Source organism: Megascapheus bottae, chromosome 33 (genome assembly GCF_031878675.1).
Source record: "Megascapheus bottae isolate mThoBot1 chromosome 33, mThoBot2.hap1, whole genome shotgun sequence".
In the NCBI taxonomy this organism is placed as follows: domain Eukaryota; kingdom Metazoa; phylum Chordata; class Mammalia; order Rodentia; family Geomyidae; genus Megascapheus; species Megascapheus bottae.
The window spans coordinates 4,105,935-4,124,877 of NC_143541.1; the positions used below are offsets into that span (position 1 = coordinate 4,105,935).

The window sequence follows — 18,943 nt, forward strand, 5'->3', positions numbered from 1 at the left end:
TAAAGTCACAGACTTGAAAAGAAGAGCCTGGCAAAAGGGACACACTCGACTTTAACAAGACTTGCGAGTGCAAAGTTGCCTTGGAGAAGATTCGATTCAACCTCCTCATTTTCCAGATGGGAAGAGTAAAATCCAGACTGGAGAGCAGAAATGCCAAGGGCACACAGGTAGTTGTTGGCAGACAGGAGGTGCCATTACTGTGCATGGCCTACAACCGCTGTTTCTCAGGCTCCAAGGATTGGCTCTTGTTTCTGGTTTTGTCTCAGCTCTCAAAGTCCTGGAAGCCTCTCCAGGAGTTGAGTTAAATTTCCCTCTGTGGGAACCGGGGCCACTTGTTGCTTTTAGAAGCCCAGTTTGGGCAGAGCTGGCAGCAAGCTGGCCCCTCCACCAAGAGCCATCCGATGGCAAGGCTCTCTGCCTCCATGTCCTGTCATGGCTCTAGAAAGTTCCCCAGCAAAGGAGGAGAAAGGCATTCAGGTTCAATGGAGAGACTTCTGAGGGTCTTTCTCCCTGCTACCATCATCTCTTCCCTACTGCTTCCTCCTGGGTAAAGAAAGACTGTCAGGAGCCCAGAAGCTTCTCTGGAAATAGAAGGGAGGGAACCTTACACCTGTCAGCACCCCAGAAGAAAGTGTCAGCTGCAGAGTTTCCATCCCTGGTGACAAAAGAAAGGAAAGGGATGACTCTGAGTTCTCTGCCATCGTCTCCACGGGGACCCCCAGGCTCTGGCAAGGATGCAACCAATGCCTGCTTTGGCCTTTTGCTTTCCTACAGGCTAGCCTAGCGCCTGGCCCCCACACGACTCTGAGAAGCAAAGCATTTTTCTTTCAGACTCAGGGACCCATTGGTTTCCTGGGCACCACATGCTTTCCTTCATAGAAACGGGCGCAGGTGGATGTGCCAGGAAGTCTGGGGGTCTCCTCGGGGCTTCTGCACCTCCCAGCTCTCTCCAGCTCCCCACCCCTTCCACCGGGATTCCCCCTTCCCCCCCCGGAACTGAGAGCCAAAAGCTCTGCGTGGCAGGACCCGGAGCAGCCAGCTCTAGTCTGCGCTGACCGAGGCTGGTACCCAGACCTCAGGCAGGGTGGCTGGTGGCTGAGCCCAGGCTGCTTCCTTCACGGTGGGGCGAGAGCTCAGCCCTGCTTGGCAACCCCAAATCCCTGGATTCCCTGGGAACCACGCTACTCCTCTAGCCCCTTGCGGGAGATGGGGGGGGGGATCTGTCCCCCCTTCCTAGCCGCCCACCATCCCTCCCCCCCACATACACTTCAGCACGCAGCCCCTCCTTGCGTGATGATGCAAACCAGTGGGGAGGGCGGCGCTGGCAAGGGTGGGGAGAGCCTAGGAGAGAGAGAGAGAGGGAGAGAGAAACAGAGAGAGAGAGAGCTTGGGAGCAAGGGAGGGGGGGAGGGAGGGAGGGAGGGAGTGGGAGGAGGAGGAGAGGGAGCCGAAAGACCATTTAAAGCTATAGCAATCCCTGCCCTCTCCCCAGTGCTGGGCTGGTTGGAGAGCTCCGGCGAAGCCGCCGCGCGGAGCTGAGGGCGGGCGAGCACTGTGCGCGCCGGGCCCCGGGGAACTGAACCCAGATCCAGCTTGCGGAGGCGCCCACCACCCCCTCCCCCGCCCAGGCTGGCAGGAACTACGGGACCCTCGCGCCCACTCCAGCCGCCCCTCTCCTCGGGTGCCCCCACCCTTTGGGCACTGCGGAAGTCCCCCGGGCTTCCCCCGCGGAGCTCACCTCCTCCGGGAGCAGCGGGGAGCCAGGCGAGCTCCACGCGGTCCCCTCCGGGGCCGGCGGGGCGGCCGGCCCGGGCAGCATGGTCCAGCCCGGCTTGCTGACTTTGATCAACTTCCCCTGCTGCGTGCTGGAGGTGCTGCTGTGCGCGCTGGCGGCGGCGGCGCGCGGCCAGGAGATGTACGCCCCGCACTCCATCCGGATCGAGGGGGATGTCACCCTCGGGGGGCTGTTCCCCGTGCACGCCAAGGGTCCCAGCGGAGTACCGTGCGGGGACATCAAGCGGGAGAATGGGATCCACAGGCTGGAGGCGATGCTGTACGCCCTGGATCAGATCAACAGCGATCCCAACCTCCTGCCCAATGTGACGCTGGGCGCGCGGATCCTGGACACTTGTTCCAGGGACACTTATGCGCTCGAACAGTCGCTCACTTTCGTCCAGGCGCTCATCCAGAAGGACACCTCCGACGTGCGCTGCACCAACGGAGAACCCCCCGTTTTCGTCAAGCCAGAGAAAGTAGTTGGAGTGATTGGAGCTTCGGGGAGTTCCGTCTCCATCATGGTAGCCAACATCTTGAGGCTTTTCCAGGTAGGGGGGTTCTCTCCCTCCCTCCCTCCCTCCCTCCGGGGCGGGTCCGGCTCGCAGTGGCTCTCCAGGTACGCCCTGGCGGTGGTGAGCGCTGGTTTGGACACCGGGGGTTACCCGAGTTCAGGTCAGCCAGCCTTCCCGTCCGCATTTCCACCCTGGAGAGCCTGCCGAATGCCTCCCACCCCACCCAACGCCCCCTTTCTTCCCAGCTTCCAGTTGGTTCCTCTTCCATCTCTTTCCTCCCCGTCCACGCTCCACTCCTTCCCATCTGACACCCGGGGATTTATGGCCCCATTTACAAAAAGCAATCTGCGAAAAACAAGGCGATGATTTAAATAGGTTTGCATTAGAGTGAAATATGGTCTGCGAACAGGCTTGTAAGAGAAGTGCCGCTAGGCTTCTGGGGACAGCAGGGCTGGGTGCGTGGACTGTGGAACACAGGATGGAAAGATATCTGGAGTCGGGGTATTTTCTCAACCCCTCTTCCCCCTGCCTTCCTACACCAAAGACACCCGAGAAACCTCCGCTCCTTTGAACAATTCCCAGAAGATCTTAGATTCAGGCACTTCTTCCACGGAGGGCTTGATTTTTAACCATGAGTTTTATCCCTTTCCTTAGGGTTGGGTTTCCATGAGGTCCTGGGGGACCCTGACCCCCCCCACCCGCCATGCCTCTAAATTGCATTTACAGCCAGGGCCAGGGGCAGGAGGCTGGGCGAGATCAGCTTTCTTTGCCACTCTAGTCATCTCAGCCCAGAGATGAGCTCATGCTAACTGCAAATCCAAATTGCCTCCTCTGCCTCCTCCCTGTGCCTCCTCAGCGCTCTCTCTTCCTCCTGCGACCCCCCCCCCCCACCCTCCAATCCCAGCCGTGACTCTGAGCTGAGAGGATGATGATTCTGAGCCAAGGAGAAGCCACCCGGGGCAATGTGGGGGTACACTGAGCTGGGGGTCTCATGGTTCTCAGGCTCCCTGTTCCAGGGAACAATTGCAAAACTGGGAGGGGGGGAAGGGACCTAGAAGCCATGGTGGGGGTAGGTTCTACTGCAGCGCTTTCTTGTCTGGGTGCATGTGCCCCTACTGGGCTGAATAGAAATGGAGGGCTCTGGGGTTCTGAAATTGAGTTTTAGCAGCACAGCCACAGTAGTTCCCTTCTTGCAGTTTCTCCTTGTGTGTCTCCCTGGGTCTCCTTGGCTCCGTGTTTTCCTTTCTTTTCTTGTTAATCCCCCTCCCTGTGATGTGTCACCTCTGCCTCCTTTCCCCCCTCTGGTTCCTGGCCCCCAAGTTTCGGATTCATCTGGTCTGTCTTGCCATCCCCACTCCAGACAGGGGAGGAGATCCTAGCATGATTCTGCTGCCCACCCCTGGAGAACTCGCCTCCCCTCCAGTGTTTTTCCTAAGGGTATGAGTTTTAGGAAGGCACTGCTTGTGAGGTTCAGGCTGTCACCCCAAGTGCACTGCCAAGTGCAAAGTTCGTGTTCACGCAGGAGAGGAGCCATGCAATGCTATAGACCCATCTCCCTGCACCCCCCCTCCATCTTTTTAGCCTTCCTGACTCCTTCTTAAGCTGCATGCTTAGAGCTAGGTAGATGACTGCACCCAAAGAAGTGCTCTGGGGGTAAGACTTCCCACAGGGTTGTTTGTTTCTTGAAAGAACTGGGGATTTTGTAATCAAAACTCAAAAGCCATCCTATCTTCCTGGAGCTTAAAGCTGGACAACTTGAGGGGCAGGCAGTTCTGCAGAGAAGATGAGCTCAGATTTAGCACCTGAGTACCACTGTGTGTGTGTGTGTGTGTGTGTGTGTGTGAGAGAGAGAGAGAGAGAGAGAGAGAGAGAGAGAGAGAGAGAGAGAGAGACAGAGAGAGAGAGAGAGAGAGAGAGAGAGAGAGAGAGAGAGAGAGAGAGAGAGAGAGAGAGAGAGAACATGTGCATATAGAGGGAAGCTAGTGTTTCCTTCTGAGCCCTAGGAGGCACATTTGGGTTTAGCACTTAAAAATTATTCCGCTGACTATTTCTCTCTGCCTTCAGAGCCTTGACATTACTGCAGATAGATAGGCCTGCTTGTCTTTAAAAAGAAAAAAACAAAACCCAAATTGTTGAACTCAAGAAAGCCATTACAGATGAGGTTAGGTCAGGAACTGTGTTTGCTGGATGTGATGTTTTGGGGGAGGTGGATTCCTCTTCTTCTGTCTGAACCTGAGTCAACTTATAAGGAAATAAATGGTTGATCTTACACTGGCTTCCCTTGTCCCTTGAGCTGGGGAAGAAGGAAAGGAAGAACAGAATGTCAGTGTGAGTGAGCAGTGTGGATTTGGACTAAACCCATTCCAAGAAAAACACTGTCATTTTCCTCTCATTTGCTATTCCTGTGGGATTGAGCAGCGGAGGGTAGAGGGGAAACCTAGAGCCTCTCAATTTCACCTGCGTTGGTAGAGAGGAGGCTGGACTACAAATGCACCAACTTGTAGCTTGTGCTGCAAGCTGGTTATAAATGCTTGATGAAGCATCCCCATTACCATTGCTCATGTAGAATTGTGCGTGTGTGTGTGTGTGTAACAGTAGCTTTTTTTTTTGGCATGCAATGTTAGGAGCTCCAACCTCTAGTCTTTCAGCTTCTGTCAGCCTGCAAGAGAGAATAATACTCTACCAACCTATTGTTAATAGGTGCATTCAATGAAAAGGAAGAGGGGTCAGGGAAGGGGAGGAAGATAGCAGGTAAATCCCCTCTAGGATTCCAAGGTTCAGCTCAATTAAAATTGTCTGATATAAAATACAAGTCTGTTAGAGGGTTGGGTTGCAGGCACTGATATTTCTTGTCCTCTTGGGCTGTGGCTGATGGCTGTGGGGCCATGCCACCCTGATACACTGAGGTGTAAATGTATGGTTAAGATGACCCTACAGCAAGAAGGAATGACTCTGTGGGGATTGCTGAGTGATAGAGGGGGCAGAGGAAGTAACGAGAGAATAAAGAGATGTTACCCTTGCTCTGGCTGCTGCCAGCAGAGCCCAGGTATGAACAACTTCCTCCTCCTCCCCCTCCTCCTCCCCCTCTTCTTCTTCTTCCTCCTCCTCCTCCTCCTCCTCTTCTTCTTCTTCTTCTCCTTCTCCTTCTCCTTCTTCTTCTCCTTCTCCTTCTTCATCTCCTCTTCCTCCTCCTCCTCCTCCTCCTCCTCATCATCAGAATGAGGACTTGGATAAAGATGAGAATTCAGTATCTTAGACTCAGAATTTTCTTTTGGTACATCAAGCCACAGCTAGCAGCTGAGTGAACCCTCCCTTGTTCTTGCCTCTGTCTGCCCACTGAGTTGGTTCCTATATGACATGACTGACAACAGGAATCATCTCCAGTGGGGTCTTCCAGATCCAGGAATTTGAGGCTAATGGAATTAGTGTATGGCCAGGGCTCTGCCAAGTAGAATTAAATCACTGCAACTGACCTGCCATGAATTTTCAGCCCCACAGAAGCATCAGGGAGGAATTTCTGGAGATTTATTTCTGAGCCAGTACAAAATAATATTCTCCTGATGCTAAGAAAGATTAAACAAAATTAATATGGACTATCGGCAGCATATTTAAAAAAATAATTACTGAATGCGGATGGCTTAAAGTGGTTATATAATATGGTGTCTGAAGGCTAAATCTCCACTGACCACTATTTTACGGGTATAAATAAACTGTAGAAGAGGGGGAAGGAAAGACGCTTCCATTACTGATGTGGGAACTAGACTTTTGCTGCATCCTGATTCTGAATGAGCAATATTTTGTAGGTAGTGACATTGTCTAGGCCACAGTCTGAGAACCGAATGGCATCTGTTAGAAGTCTTTCTTTTCTCCCCCAAAGTAACCAGATTGAAAGAAACAAATAGCCCCCTGACTGGATCTAAGCTCGTGGACAAATGAAATACATTTGTAAATGTGTCAGTGTTTTCCTTGCACTCATGGAAACTATGACTATAGCTTCAAACTTTTGGAATGGTATTTTATACATGAGTGACCATATTTTTCCTCTCCCCCCTCTCTTTCATAGAACTTGATTCTTAGGGAAATGTGTTATTATTATAGTAGAGACTTTTTTTTCAAAGCAACTCTAACATACTCTTTTTAAAATGTCATAAATATAGGTATACTCGCCCTTTGGAATAATCTCTGTAAGAGCCTCTGCCTCCACTCTTACTGTGTTTTAGGAAATTTACCTAACAGATGGTGAGTGGGAATTTTTAAGGGGCATTTAAAAAAAAAAGAGCAGAGAGGGAAGGAGTGAAGACACACATGGACTATATTTGAAGCTGTTCTGTGTGTATGTTATATATGCACAGTCCATGTAATTAGGATGCTTTTTCTCTTGAAGAACAATTGACAGGTGGACGTGTTGACTTTAATTACATGGCCCTCAAGAGTTGAACAAAGCACAAGGTGTCTCTTCTCCACCTACAGGTTATAGCTTGGATCCAGGAGACCATTTGTGGGTTCTATAATGCCATCTCCCCATTCACTAGTTAAAGTTACCCTAAATAATTTACTTTTCCTAGGCTTAAGCTTTCTCCTCTCTCTATTTTTTTTCCCTCAACCCTTGAAGAAAACGTGACCAAGCTTAATACAGCCTAGTGACTTTGCCATTTCAGTTTCTCATTTGAAACCTTCAAGGAGTTTGAGGAAGCTTATCCGGGATATTCTCACACAGCTATTTTGGTTAATACTATCCTTCGGATTTTTTTCTGCCTTATTTAAAAATAAAAATCAGTTTCCCTTGCAATGGGATATATGGTGATAGTGATCATGGTTACAGGAACAGTGTTCAGTCACCGAGCACAGGGAAGGAGAGGAGAATGCAGAGGTGGATGTGACCCCTTTTGATTCTCCGGGGTCCTATACTGTCTCATATTGTAAATGCTAGACTCCTCTTTGGGAAAGCTGGTAAATAATGACAAGCCATTTATGTGTCTGGTCCCAGGAATGAGGGACTTGGCCCAGTTCCAGCAAAGCAGATGATTGGTTCACCACTGAGCATCTGGCTTTACATACACCAATCAGAAACCTCCCCGAGATGTTTCTCTTAGAGAAGAATAGGAAAGTTGCTTCTTCTTCTGGAATCTTTAAGTAGTGGCTACATGGTACTGTGGCACCTACTGCAGGAGGATGGTGGGAAGTTTCTCATACAAAGACAGACCTTCTGTGGTATCCAACTGTACAGAGGTAAACAAGATGAGGTGATGCTGAGACACAGCCAGAGCTTGTTGATGTAAATCTCTCCTAACCCTTATATCTATAACGAGATGCATTCATGAATTACTAGGACATGTCTCAAAATATTGTTAGTTGGGCATGGTGGCTCCTGCCTGTAATCCTAGCTACTCAGGAGGCTGAAATCTGAGGATCACGGTTCAAAGCCAGCCAGCATGGGCACTAAAGTTCCTGAGACTCTTATCTTCAATTAACCACTAAAAAACTGGACATGGAGCTGGCTCCATGTAGGGCAGTAGCCTTGAGCTGAAGAGTTCAGGGACAAAGCCCAGGCCTAGAGTTCAAGCCCCAAGACCTTCCCTCTCCACAGAAACTAAAACAATTGTTAGCCCCTCTGCCCCACAAAAACTATATCACTTGCTAGCTGGGAATGTGGCTTAGTGGTAGAGTGCTTGCCTAGCATGCCTGAAGCCCTGGGTTCGATTCCTCAGTAACACATACACAGAAAATGCAGAAATGGCACTGAGTCTCAAATACTAGAATGCTAGCCTTAAGCAAAAGAAGCTCAGGAACAGTGTCCAGGCCTTGAGTTGAACCCCAGGACTGGTTTAAAAAAAAAAAGTGTCGCTATGTTAAATGATTTTCACTGTGTGCAATGAAAAAGCAAATTTCAATGGATTGGCCTTCAGTAAATAAAAATTAATAGATGATGTTTTGCTATAAAAAGTGATTTACTAGCTTGGGTTTGGGAATCTCCAAGGTCTGTATTTTTCTTCCTTTTACTCTGCCTGTACCGCAGTTACACAAAACAGTTGGGGTTGCATCCTTCCTAACTTGATGCACTGCAGAGAAAGGACCAATACTTGTCATGTAAACTATAGCCAATAGGCCTGCTATCTGGAAGCATTGGAACTCTAGTCAGTTCCTTTCATTAAAGCAAATCTTTTGTTGATATCCCCAGGGCATAGAAACATTTTCATGGCATAATGGAGTACAAAATACATTAAACTCCAGGGTCCCTGTACAGAAAGCAACAAGCCCAAATCCCCTTCTCATCATCCCCTTTTCCTTTAAATAGTCAATTAGGAACACTGGCAAAACCATTTTTACCAGCAACTGAAATGCATACATGATTAGTATTTAAGAGGACATTAATGGAATATATAGTCAGACAAATTAATGAATCCACCATTATGAATTAGCACAGTCAATATGATACTGTCTGCATGTAGGAAATGAAACAAACAAAACATTTATATGAGAAAATATTTATAGGAGAAGGGTGTCTTAACATACCCTTCTCTTTACCTTTGGTGCCACTTGGGTTTGAATTTAGGGTATCATCCTTGCTAGGCACATGCTATACAGCTGACCTATACCACTAGATCTTTGTGACACTGGTTATTTTATTTATTTATATTTTATTTACTTTGATTTCTTGTTAGTTGTGGAGCTTGAACTCAGAGCCTGAACATTGTTCCTGAGCTCTCTGGCTCAAGGATAGTGTCCTACTGCTTTAAGCCATGGTGTCACTTCCAGTTTTTTGAGTGGTTCATTGGAGGTCAGAGTCTCCTGGGGACTTTTCTTCCTGGGCTGGCTTTGAAGCACAATCCTCAGATCTCAACCTCTGAAACTGCTGGGATTACAGGTGTGAGCTTCTGTGGGTAGCACTGATTCTGCTTACTGTAGGGTCTTGCCTCCTGTCCAATCCTGTTCCTGGCTTTCAGTATAACTAGTTTGATTTCCATGCATAGCTGGGATATCGGATACACATCATCATCACATCCAGCTTCTGTGGAGATGGAATCCCAGACTTTTCAGCCAGGCTGGCCAGGAAATGTAACTTTCCAAATCTCAGGCTCTCTCAAAGCTAGAATGACAGGGCTGTGCCACCATGCACAGGTATGCTTTGAAAAAAGGTCTCAAGAACCTGTCTTCCAAGACATCTACCATCCATTTTCCAGGTGGTAGGATTATAGGTGTGTGTCACTGGTGCATAGCTTATAAAACTCAGTTGTGCCCTCTCTCCCCCTCCCTATATATTATCTTTAGTTATACAAAAGAATTACTACTGAGCAAATCAATTTATGATCACAGTGTATTTTCATCAGTGTCACCATGTTTATGATTCTACCCCATCTCCCCAAGCCTCCTCCCTCTGTTCAATTTTCTTAATTCTGTAGAATCGACATTGAATTTTAAGATGATATTCTCCTTCCTTTCTTCTCTCCATCCTTCACTCCATCCCCGCCTTTTTAAAATTCTTTTGCCAGTCCTGGGTTTGAACTCAAAGCCTGAACACTGCCCTTCAGCTTTCCACAATGCTAGAGCTCTACCACTTGAACCACAGCACCACTTCCGGCTTTTTTCTATGTACATGGTACCGAGGAATCGAACCCCGGTCTTTGTGCATGCTAGGCAAGCACTCCACCATTAGGCCAAACTCCCACCCCCCATCCCCACCTTTTGATGATCCTGTTGCCTGTTATTCATTTATATAATGCAATTCTTGATGGCATTCTTGTGTTTCCCAACTAATCCCTGTTTGCTTATATTTATTATTAAATTTTGCTTTAATTAAATTATTTGCTTGTGATCATAGAGCATATGACTTCACAATGATTTTTGGTACATATCATTTAACCAGAAACCTTGATTTCTTTGGCATAACTACTAGTAGTATTGATAAGAATTAAGTTCTCATTGTGGGCCACTGTACCACATACTACTTGAGCACTCAGTCACTTCTTGGTGCCATGGTAATTTTTCCATGTATCTCCCCAACCCCATTCCATCCTTCAGGGTGGCGATTCTCATAGTCCCAATTCATACAGATGTGAATGACATCGCCTGGCTTCAGTCCGAAGTGTTCTCTGGTAATATTAAGGCTATTGGCTATTATATATAATTCAATTGTTGAAGAATGTTTAAAATACTTATAGATTTACCTACCCTGAAATGATATTGATTTAAAGACATCAAAGTTACCAATTGCTTAACACAGTTTATTTAGAGCCATCCCATATTAGTTAGTTTCATGGGTCCTTGGGAAGTTAGACACACAAGCTCTCACTTTCCAAATGAAAGATGCCTGTTTTCCATTATTCAAGAAGTAGCCTGGTATGAGGGCATAAATATAGAGTCGACTTTTCCTTCAAATAAATGAAAAAAGAGGTTTCTTCTTGTTCTGATTCCATGCCCTCCGTTATAGATTATGATGGCTTTTTTTAAACCTTTATTTCATTCACTCCGATCTTTCTACAAAGCTCAAGTGGGGAAATCCATCATTCAGATAGATGTGAGAAATGAGAGGGCTGTATTAATACAATTGCTGAAAGTCAAGTTGCTTGAGCCCAGGAAGTGCCTGGCAATAAACTAAATGCAACACTAATGTTTGTGTGAGCTGTGCAAGGAAGGGTAGAATTTTCAGCGTAATGGATTATTTTGCCTTTTGCCATAAAAGTACTGCAGCTTAATAGTTTTATAATTGGCCATTTACAGAATTCTCTCCATCTCTGGGTGGTGAGCCCTCTCCATTTCACAGCTGCTGCTTCTTGCTCTGGGTCTTGATGGGAAGGTAGTAAGTAGTCACTAAGAGCATTTTATCAGCCGCCATATTGTTTTAGCAGCCATATTTCCATGGCTGAAGGAGTTGAAGAAGTATTTCAACTTGTTCATCGTGTTTAAAGCTTGACTATCTTGGGTGAGAACAATTCAAATAGACACTAGAGTGTTGGTAGGGGGAGATACTTCTCAAGAGAAAGCACAGTCTATCAAAGGGACTATAAAATATTTGAGGAGGAGTTCACCATTGAATTTAGGGGATAGACAGACATAGATTTAAATCTGTATTGCTTGCTTATTACATGTCTAACTTGATCATTTTCTTTATGTTTGAAATGGTGCCAATAAAAATGTGCCTGTCCAATAAAGTAATTGTTAGAATTGTATGCTATATGCATGGAAATATTTTAGTACTTAGTGCAGATATAGCAAGTGCTTAATACTTTAAAATCTATTACTTTATTCTTATTATTATATTATCATTAAATATAATTGTTGTTTAAATAATAGCTACTGCTAAATTTGCTGTAAAATGGTTATAGTAATATAATGCACTCATCTCTATTCTTCTTTTTAAAAGATTTTTTTGTCAGTTATGGGGCCTGAACTCAGGGCTTGGACACTGTTCCTGAATTCTTTTACTCTACTACTCAAGCCACAGCTTCACTTCTGGTTTTCTTGTGGTAAATTAGAGGATAAGAGTCGTATGGATTTTCCTGCCAAGGCTGGCTCTGAACTGTGATCCTCAAGTAGCTAGGTTGTAGGTGTGAACATCCAACACCCAGATGCTGCTGCTTTCTTCCTCCTCTTCCTCTTTTCTCCTTCCTCCTCCCTTCTCCTCCTCCTCCTTCTTCTTCTTCTTTGGAATGGAATCTGTGTGTATGTATGTGTATGTCTATCTGTCATTTATCTCCATTACTTGACTGTTTCTTTCCTCCTCAACCTCTCTCAGGTAGAGATATTTTAGTTATGCTTTTCAATGAGATGAAACATCTCATGCACTGGTGGAAATAAATTATGAATTCTGTGAATTGAAGATAGCAGAAATACCAGGAGCAAAAGTTATCCAGCATGAGGTTTGAATTCTGGTGCAACTCTTTTATTGTTCAAAATCTCTGGGAAACTTTACTTCTGTATCCTCATCTATATTTTTATTTCTGGAAAATTTTATGAAATCCCTACCCCTGTTCTAAGTGTTTGACTACATCAATGAGAAAGCACAGGCTTTCTCTGTGTGTGTCTTCCTCTTACCTCCTCTCTCTCAGCACACATTGGCATGCGTTGAGGCAGATGGATGTTATAAATAAACTCCATGTCACGTAAAGAGTTGGGCATTCTGGGATAAGGAGAAGGAAAGGAATGGAAGGAAAACCAAAGAGGATTGAGAATGACCCAGGATAATAGATATGGGCTGTAATTTTTGACAGGATTGTCACGATAGACTAGACAGGTGACATTTGCGTAAAAACCTAGAGGTGAAGAAGGTGGTGGCATGGTTTTGAGGAACAGTCCTTCCCCACGAGAAAGGCCACTGTTGTCCTCAGGCATAAATGGCACTGCATGTTTGAGGAATCTCAATCAGGTAAGTGGGGGCAAGAGGAAGGATGCTATGGGAGGAGGATTGGATCAGAGATGGGCTGGTGTAAGGCCATGGCAAGATCATCATAGATACTTTTCTTTCTTTCTCTAAATGCAGGTAATGAGTCACAGGACTTTAACAGAAATTTGTTATGACCTGTACATAACCCAATCGCAGACATTGAGAATACCTGCGAAATGTGAAATAGAAAAGAAAGATATTTGTGTGTGTGTGTGTGTGTGTGTGTGTGTGTGTGTGTGTGTGTGTGTGTGGTGATAGATGCTGGTTTGATGGTTTTAGCTGGGATATTGCAATTTAAGAAGCAATTTATTTTGAAAGTGAGGATGTGCATATCCAGTGGTTTGAATGGAGGATGAGAAAGGAAGATAGGTAGACCCAACACTTGGACATCAAACATCTAGAAAAGAAAGATTCCTCTTATTTCAGATGTTTAGGTTGAACAAGGTGAGGGTCCTAAGATCATGCCTGAAGACAGAAGATTCCAGGGGCCTTCTTGACTTTTGTGTAGAGATGTGGAATCTTTCAGTTGGATATTTAAGTCCTCAGCTCTGAAGAAAGGCCTAGGGGAAATATTCATGCATAAAACAGCAATACTATGATTTGGGATGCAGCAGGCAGGTGCAAGATTCTAGAATACATCTCCAGAACCACACCATACCATGTACACACACACACACACACACACACACACACACACACACACACACACACACACACACACTAATTACATAAAATGTTACATTAAAGAGTCGAGGAAAATGCACTTAGCCCTGTGGGTTCTAAAAACCTTTAGTTACTTTTGGCTAAAAATCATGGTCTAAAATTAAAAAAAAATACTGTGGTTTGTCTTGTTTTAGTCAGACCAAACATCTAGCATTGGCTTTTTCCAACACAATTACCTCAGTCAAATGCTCAGAGTATAGTAAATATTAAAAAGAAACATTTCAAATTCTGACCTTTCTGATTTCATAGATCTAAGTATATTTTATAATGTGGGCATCTCCTTGATTAGATATAATTCTGAATTCTTAATTCATGCTTTCATATATGTTGTTATTTTATGTTTCATAAAACTCAGTTGGAGAATTTTTCATCTGAACGATATATGCTGAAATATAGTTACCTGGTTTTGAGAGACAGCATGTTTGGTTTAAAATACTTTTATTTCTACCTTCTTTAAACAGTCTCCGATGACATTTCACATCTTTCTTTAACTTTGCAAACTTTAGTTCTATTTTGATGATGAGAAGAGAGTCCGGAATCTTGTGCATCACGAAGTGTGCTCTTCGCAACCCAGCCATACCCTCTGCCCCTTACTCACTGTTTGTAAGCTCACTTTGGAACCTTGCATGGCCTTACCAAGTCCCCCCTTGGCTCAGCCGAAAGCCTGTTCTTTATTCATCCAGCCACCAAGCATTGGTCTGAGCGTGCATTATACTCAAAATGCATGACCATGTTGTCTCTACACATCCATAATTTCATTTTAACACTATCATTATGTAAGCTATATTTTAATTGTAATTATAACACATTTTATATCAACACACATCCATTTCTGGTGCGCAGGGGGAGCACCGCATGGAGTAAATTTTATCAAAATATAGCATCTGAAGCACAAAACAGAGGGTAATTGTGTCATTCTATGTTCTCTATAATTAAGTTTGATGGAGTTGGCATAATAGAATTAAGATAAAAAAAAATCCCAACAGCACATGGAGGCATCGTGGTTCCATCACCCACCCTATTCTCATCCAAGAACAAAAACGGAGTGTCTTTTGGTAAAGAAACAGGCCCATCGACGAAGGAGAGGCAGGACAGCTGTGATGCTTTCACTTTGGGAGATGAGAAGTCTTACCCAGTAGGGCCACTCCTTCCAGGACAATTAAGCCAATTGTCCTGTTTCCCCTATTTTCATGAGCAGGATTGGATGCACTGTGTTGATAATCAGATCATATAAGACAAATTAACATCACCTTATGCCATACCTCAAGCTTGTTCTCTCCCTCTCCCTCCCCTCTCCCTCTCCCTACATGTTGCCCAGTGTGGCAGCAAATTTCTGTAATCCTGATACTCAGGAGTCTGAGGCTAAAGGATTGGAAAGGGAAGCCCAGCCTTTATGGAGTTCATCCATTGAAAGCACTGGACACATAAGTTAGCATCTACAAAGCTTTACGAGCCATGAGCGCTTCCACTGCTTGTGTGACTTCTGGGGAGTTGAATGCATCTGATTTCAATCTTTACTCCCACCCCATGCCCTTGTTTGGAAAGCAGCCTTTACTGACCCAGCGCCCCATGAAAAGCTTCAGGAAACTAGAAATTCTTTAAGTGCATGCCCAACTCCAAGCCAGCTCTGGGAAAAGGGGCCGCATTCTCAACATCCTCAGCACTCCACAAACCAAACCGGTACTCTGGGTAAGTCAGGCGCTTAGCTTGGCTCTGACTATAGATGGATTCATTTTGTTCTCACATTAGTTAGGAGAACTGATTACTGAATTGTACAGATAAAAGCAGTCAGGTGTTATGATGGGCAATGTGGCACCGTTAGATGGCATCAGCATATTCAAATACCTATTTTTCTGACCTCCAAGAGTCTGTGCTTCTTGTACTGTATCCTAGTGAGAATTTTGTTTTCATTTCTATTACAATAGAGAAGTTTCCTGCTCTTTGCCACTCTACTTCTTGTGCCATGCTTGTATTTCTAGAAAATTCATGAACCCCTTATTTCTGTTTTGCGTATCCCCAGTAGCAGGAGCTGGAGAAGGGGACTTCTCCAAAACCATGGGTGGCGATTCTCTCTCTTAGTCTTTCCTCCTCTATTACCCTACATTTTATCTCCTTCTTTAGAATCCTCACACATTCGTTTTGGTACTTAATCTTGACCTTTCAGTATTTTTACATTCTGATCGTGACTTAACCACTCTATTTAAAGTTAATTTATCTGAGGTCAAGTATGGGGTCTTACTCATCCTGAAGTTGAATTAGCATCTAAAGCTTCTAACCCAGTCAGTGCCTTCTCACTGTGTAGGACTTCTGTAAATATATATTGGCGTTTTCTTGCCAGCATTAGATTGACATTTACACAGAAAATGCTTTCTGGGAGGGGAAAATTTTTATATAATGACATAGCTTTTAAAATGGGGCTGTTTCAGAATTCATGTCTCTGCTGGCCTTTTTGTTTATTTTGGTTTTATTTTTAGATTGAGGCCATCTTACACACCCTTAATCTGAAAAGCTGAAATCTGAAATGCTCCAAAATCTAAAATATTTGTCCATTGATAAGATTCCCCCAAAGGACAACTCCTACTTAACCTCTCGTGACAACTCACAGTCAACATCCAAGCACACAGGCAACATGTGAGAAAATTGCCTTAGGGTATTATTCATGGGAGGTCCATGAAATGTCAGTGTATTTCATGTGTAGATTTGGAGGGAAATCTAGGAAAAATATTTTCAAAACAATGTTTGTTTGTTCCAAGCATCTTAGCCAAAGGATACTCAACCTGAACGTTATATTCCCTTATTTCAATATATACTGATATTGCCGAAGCTTCTCTGTTGAATCATACTGCCTATAACATCTTCATACATGATTTATCTATTTACAGTGACATTGCTTGCTCATGGCTTAGGCAGAGTAGGGTAGGGAAATTCATCTTAAATTCATAAATTAGTTTTCTACAGGAGTATCATAAAATTGGAATACTTTCATGTGACTTCAGGACGTATTGATTTTTTTACATATATGATTCCATCCATTCTTTCCATCCTCCTTTCGTCCTTAATGAGAAGATAGTAGACTGAATGGAAGAAAGTCATTAGGTCTGAAGCAAGGGCATTTATGCAGGAGCCAGTGTGGGAGGGGGAGGGGCAGCGATGATGTTTCATTTGTTTCTCCACTATTATTATCATCTTGTGCTTCTTGTGCACGCTAGCTGCAAGGATTTTGCTGACTTCTGTAACTGGATCATGTCACTTAATCTCCTGATATCCTGTGCCATTCTCAGCTTCCAGAGTACATATGGAAAAGAGCCTCAGAAGAGACTCCTGAAATCCTATTAGCAGAGGATCCTGTTAGAATGTGCTAGAGCTACACTTTGACCTCAGGGCTGTATGATCGGAAATCAGAGCTTTTACCACTGCATCAAAGTGGTGTCGAGCTACAAAGCTTAAGTCATAACTACGAGCTCTTCAGTTCTTTCTATGATTACTTCTTTGTCAGATGGCAAACTATAGAAGATGAGAGAAATTCTAACTTCTTGGGTATTTTCAGCATATATGGACAAGAGCTGTCTCTCCTTCCTTCCTTCCTTCCTTCCTTCCTTCCTTCCTTCCTTCCTTCCTTCCTTCCTCCCTCCCTCCCTCCCTTCCTGATATGTTGAGTGTCTACATCATGTACAAGTATTTGAGAGCAGAGGAAGCAGAGCAGTGAGCTGCCTGCCTCTGACACAGGAGACTTGGACTAGTTCACTTTGTGTGCAGAGCATAGGTGATGTCCTACTGATACAACCAATACACATTCCCATTCGTTCTCGTTTCCACAGCAGAGGATCACACTGGACCAGGCTATTTATGTGGGGGATTAATAAAAAAATGTGCTTGTTTGAACATGTAAAGTGAGCATATGTACAAGCTTAATGGTACCTTGGGATATGGGTCATTGGCTCAGTCCTACCTGCCATTCCTTCTGCTGCTTTCAAGAACCACACAGGAACCTGTGTATTTTCCATGTGGGTATATAATTGTCAGTAGTGCAGGATCTGGCATCTCCTGGTCATGCACCATTGGTCAAGGCAATGAGTTTTCAAATACCCTTTCTGAAACACCAAGGAATAACAATTCATTGTAAGAGAAGATAATAGTATTCCTTTACAGTTCATGGGAAGGGAAGGTGGAATAATAGGCCACTGGTTGATTTTCTCAATTAAAACTTACATCTAGCCTGGTGTGGGAATCAAGTCTGTAATTCTAGATACTTGGGAGGCAGAAACCAGAGATTTGTAGGTAGACATTAGCCCAGGCAAAATGGTGGTGAGACTCCATCTAAAGTGGTAATAGGTGCAGGTGGTAATATGTGTGTGTTATCCCGGCTACTGCAGTGTTAGTCACTTTTCATCTCACCTATGTGGGGAAGGACAAATAGGATCATGGTCCAGGCTGGATTGGATATAAAGTTAAAACATCTCTTAGAAATATCCAATGCAATATAGGCTGGCAGGATGTTAAGTGCCTGTCTAGCAAATGAGAGATCGTGAGTTCAAACTCCACTACCACCAAAAAATAACAATAAAAGAGAGAGACTGTACAGACATATACAAGCAATTTGAATTGAAATAAATAATCATCACACTTGTCTTCTGCTAGCAAGTAGCCACTGAAATAAGTAACACCCCCCACATATGCACACCCCCCCCACATACACACAGGAAAATAGCTGGTTCAGTTTAATTCAGTAGCTCGCTTCTTTTACAGCTCTTTGGTTATGATTTTATGCCTAAAGCATTTCTTATACTATCCACACAAAAATTGCATTTATTTAAGACTAATATAGCAAAATGTCTTAGTATTGTTTTAATCTTATTGTTTCTGAAGGATAGAATTTCAAAATCATTTGAAAGTTTAGTCACTTAAATTTTCCTTGTACCAATTAACATTTGTGAATTTTGGAAAGTAAATATTTAATTGTATCCCTTTGTTTTGGTTCCACTGATGGCAGATAGCAAACCCTGTCTGCAAGACAAATGATTAAAATTAACTATGCATTATTCAGGATGATCAAAGTTCCATAATTGACAAAGAAATTCAAATAACTTTCATAAGGTATTTTATTTTTTATATTTTGCATGCATAGTACTTTTTTTCTCTAAGAGACACCGGGGACACCTATTTGAATGAGCAAATACTCTGCGTGGGATTGTACTATGTACTCAAGATTCCAAAGATAGATATAAAATAATAATGATAGAAACAATGACAAGAAATTCTCCTGGACAGGGAAGGAAACAGAGTAAATGACAGGAATTCTCAAACGTGTTGAAGAACCTTGTGGCAAACATGCTAAGCCAGTGGACTCTTATCCAATGTAATAGGAGAAAGGCTACGAAATACATTTTGTTGAATATACTCAGGATTTTTCCAGGTAGATGTCACAGTTCACAATGGTCCTCAAACTTTAGCCTGTGTCAAATCCCCTTCAATGTGGGGTTAAAACACCTGGGACTCCACCTCTGGAATTTAGGGGATCAATGGGTTTGAATTTCTCTCCAGCTCTTTGGAA

General features: G+C 44.2%; 1 protein-coding gene across 4 annotated transcripts in view; it reads left to right on the forward strand.

Moving 5' to 3' along the window:
* The first annotated feature begins 1,817 nt into the window (after nt 1-1,817).
* The window catches only part of Grm7 (glutamate metabotropic receptor 7), a 562,936-nt gene continuing 545,810 nt past the window's right edge, over nt 1,818-18,943 (forward strand). For 3 of the 4 annotated variants that reach the window (XR_016533549.1, XR_016533548.1, XM_090324015.1), the window contains exon 1: nt 1,818-2,324. Coding sequence is in view for 1 of the 4 variants with exons in the window: in XM_090324015.1 (XP_090180141.1) it covers nt 1,818-2,324 (507 nt within the window). In the remaining 3 variants the exon portion in view is untranslated. The remainder of the gene's footprint in view (nt 2,325-18,943) is intronic. The other variant, XR_016533550.1, reaches the window with a different exon arrangement.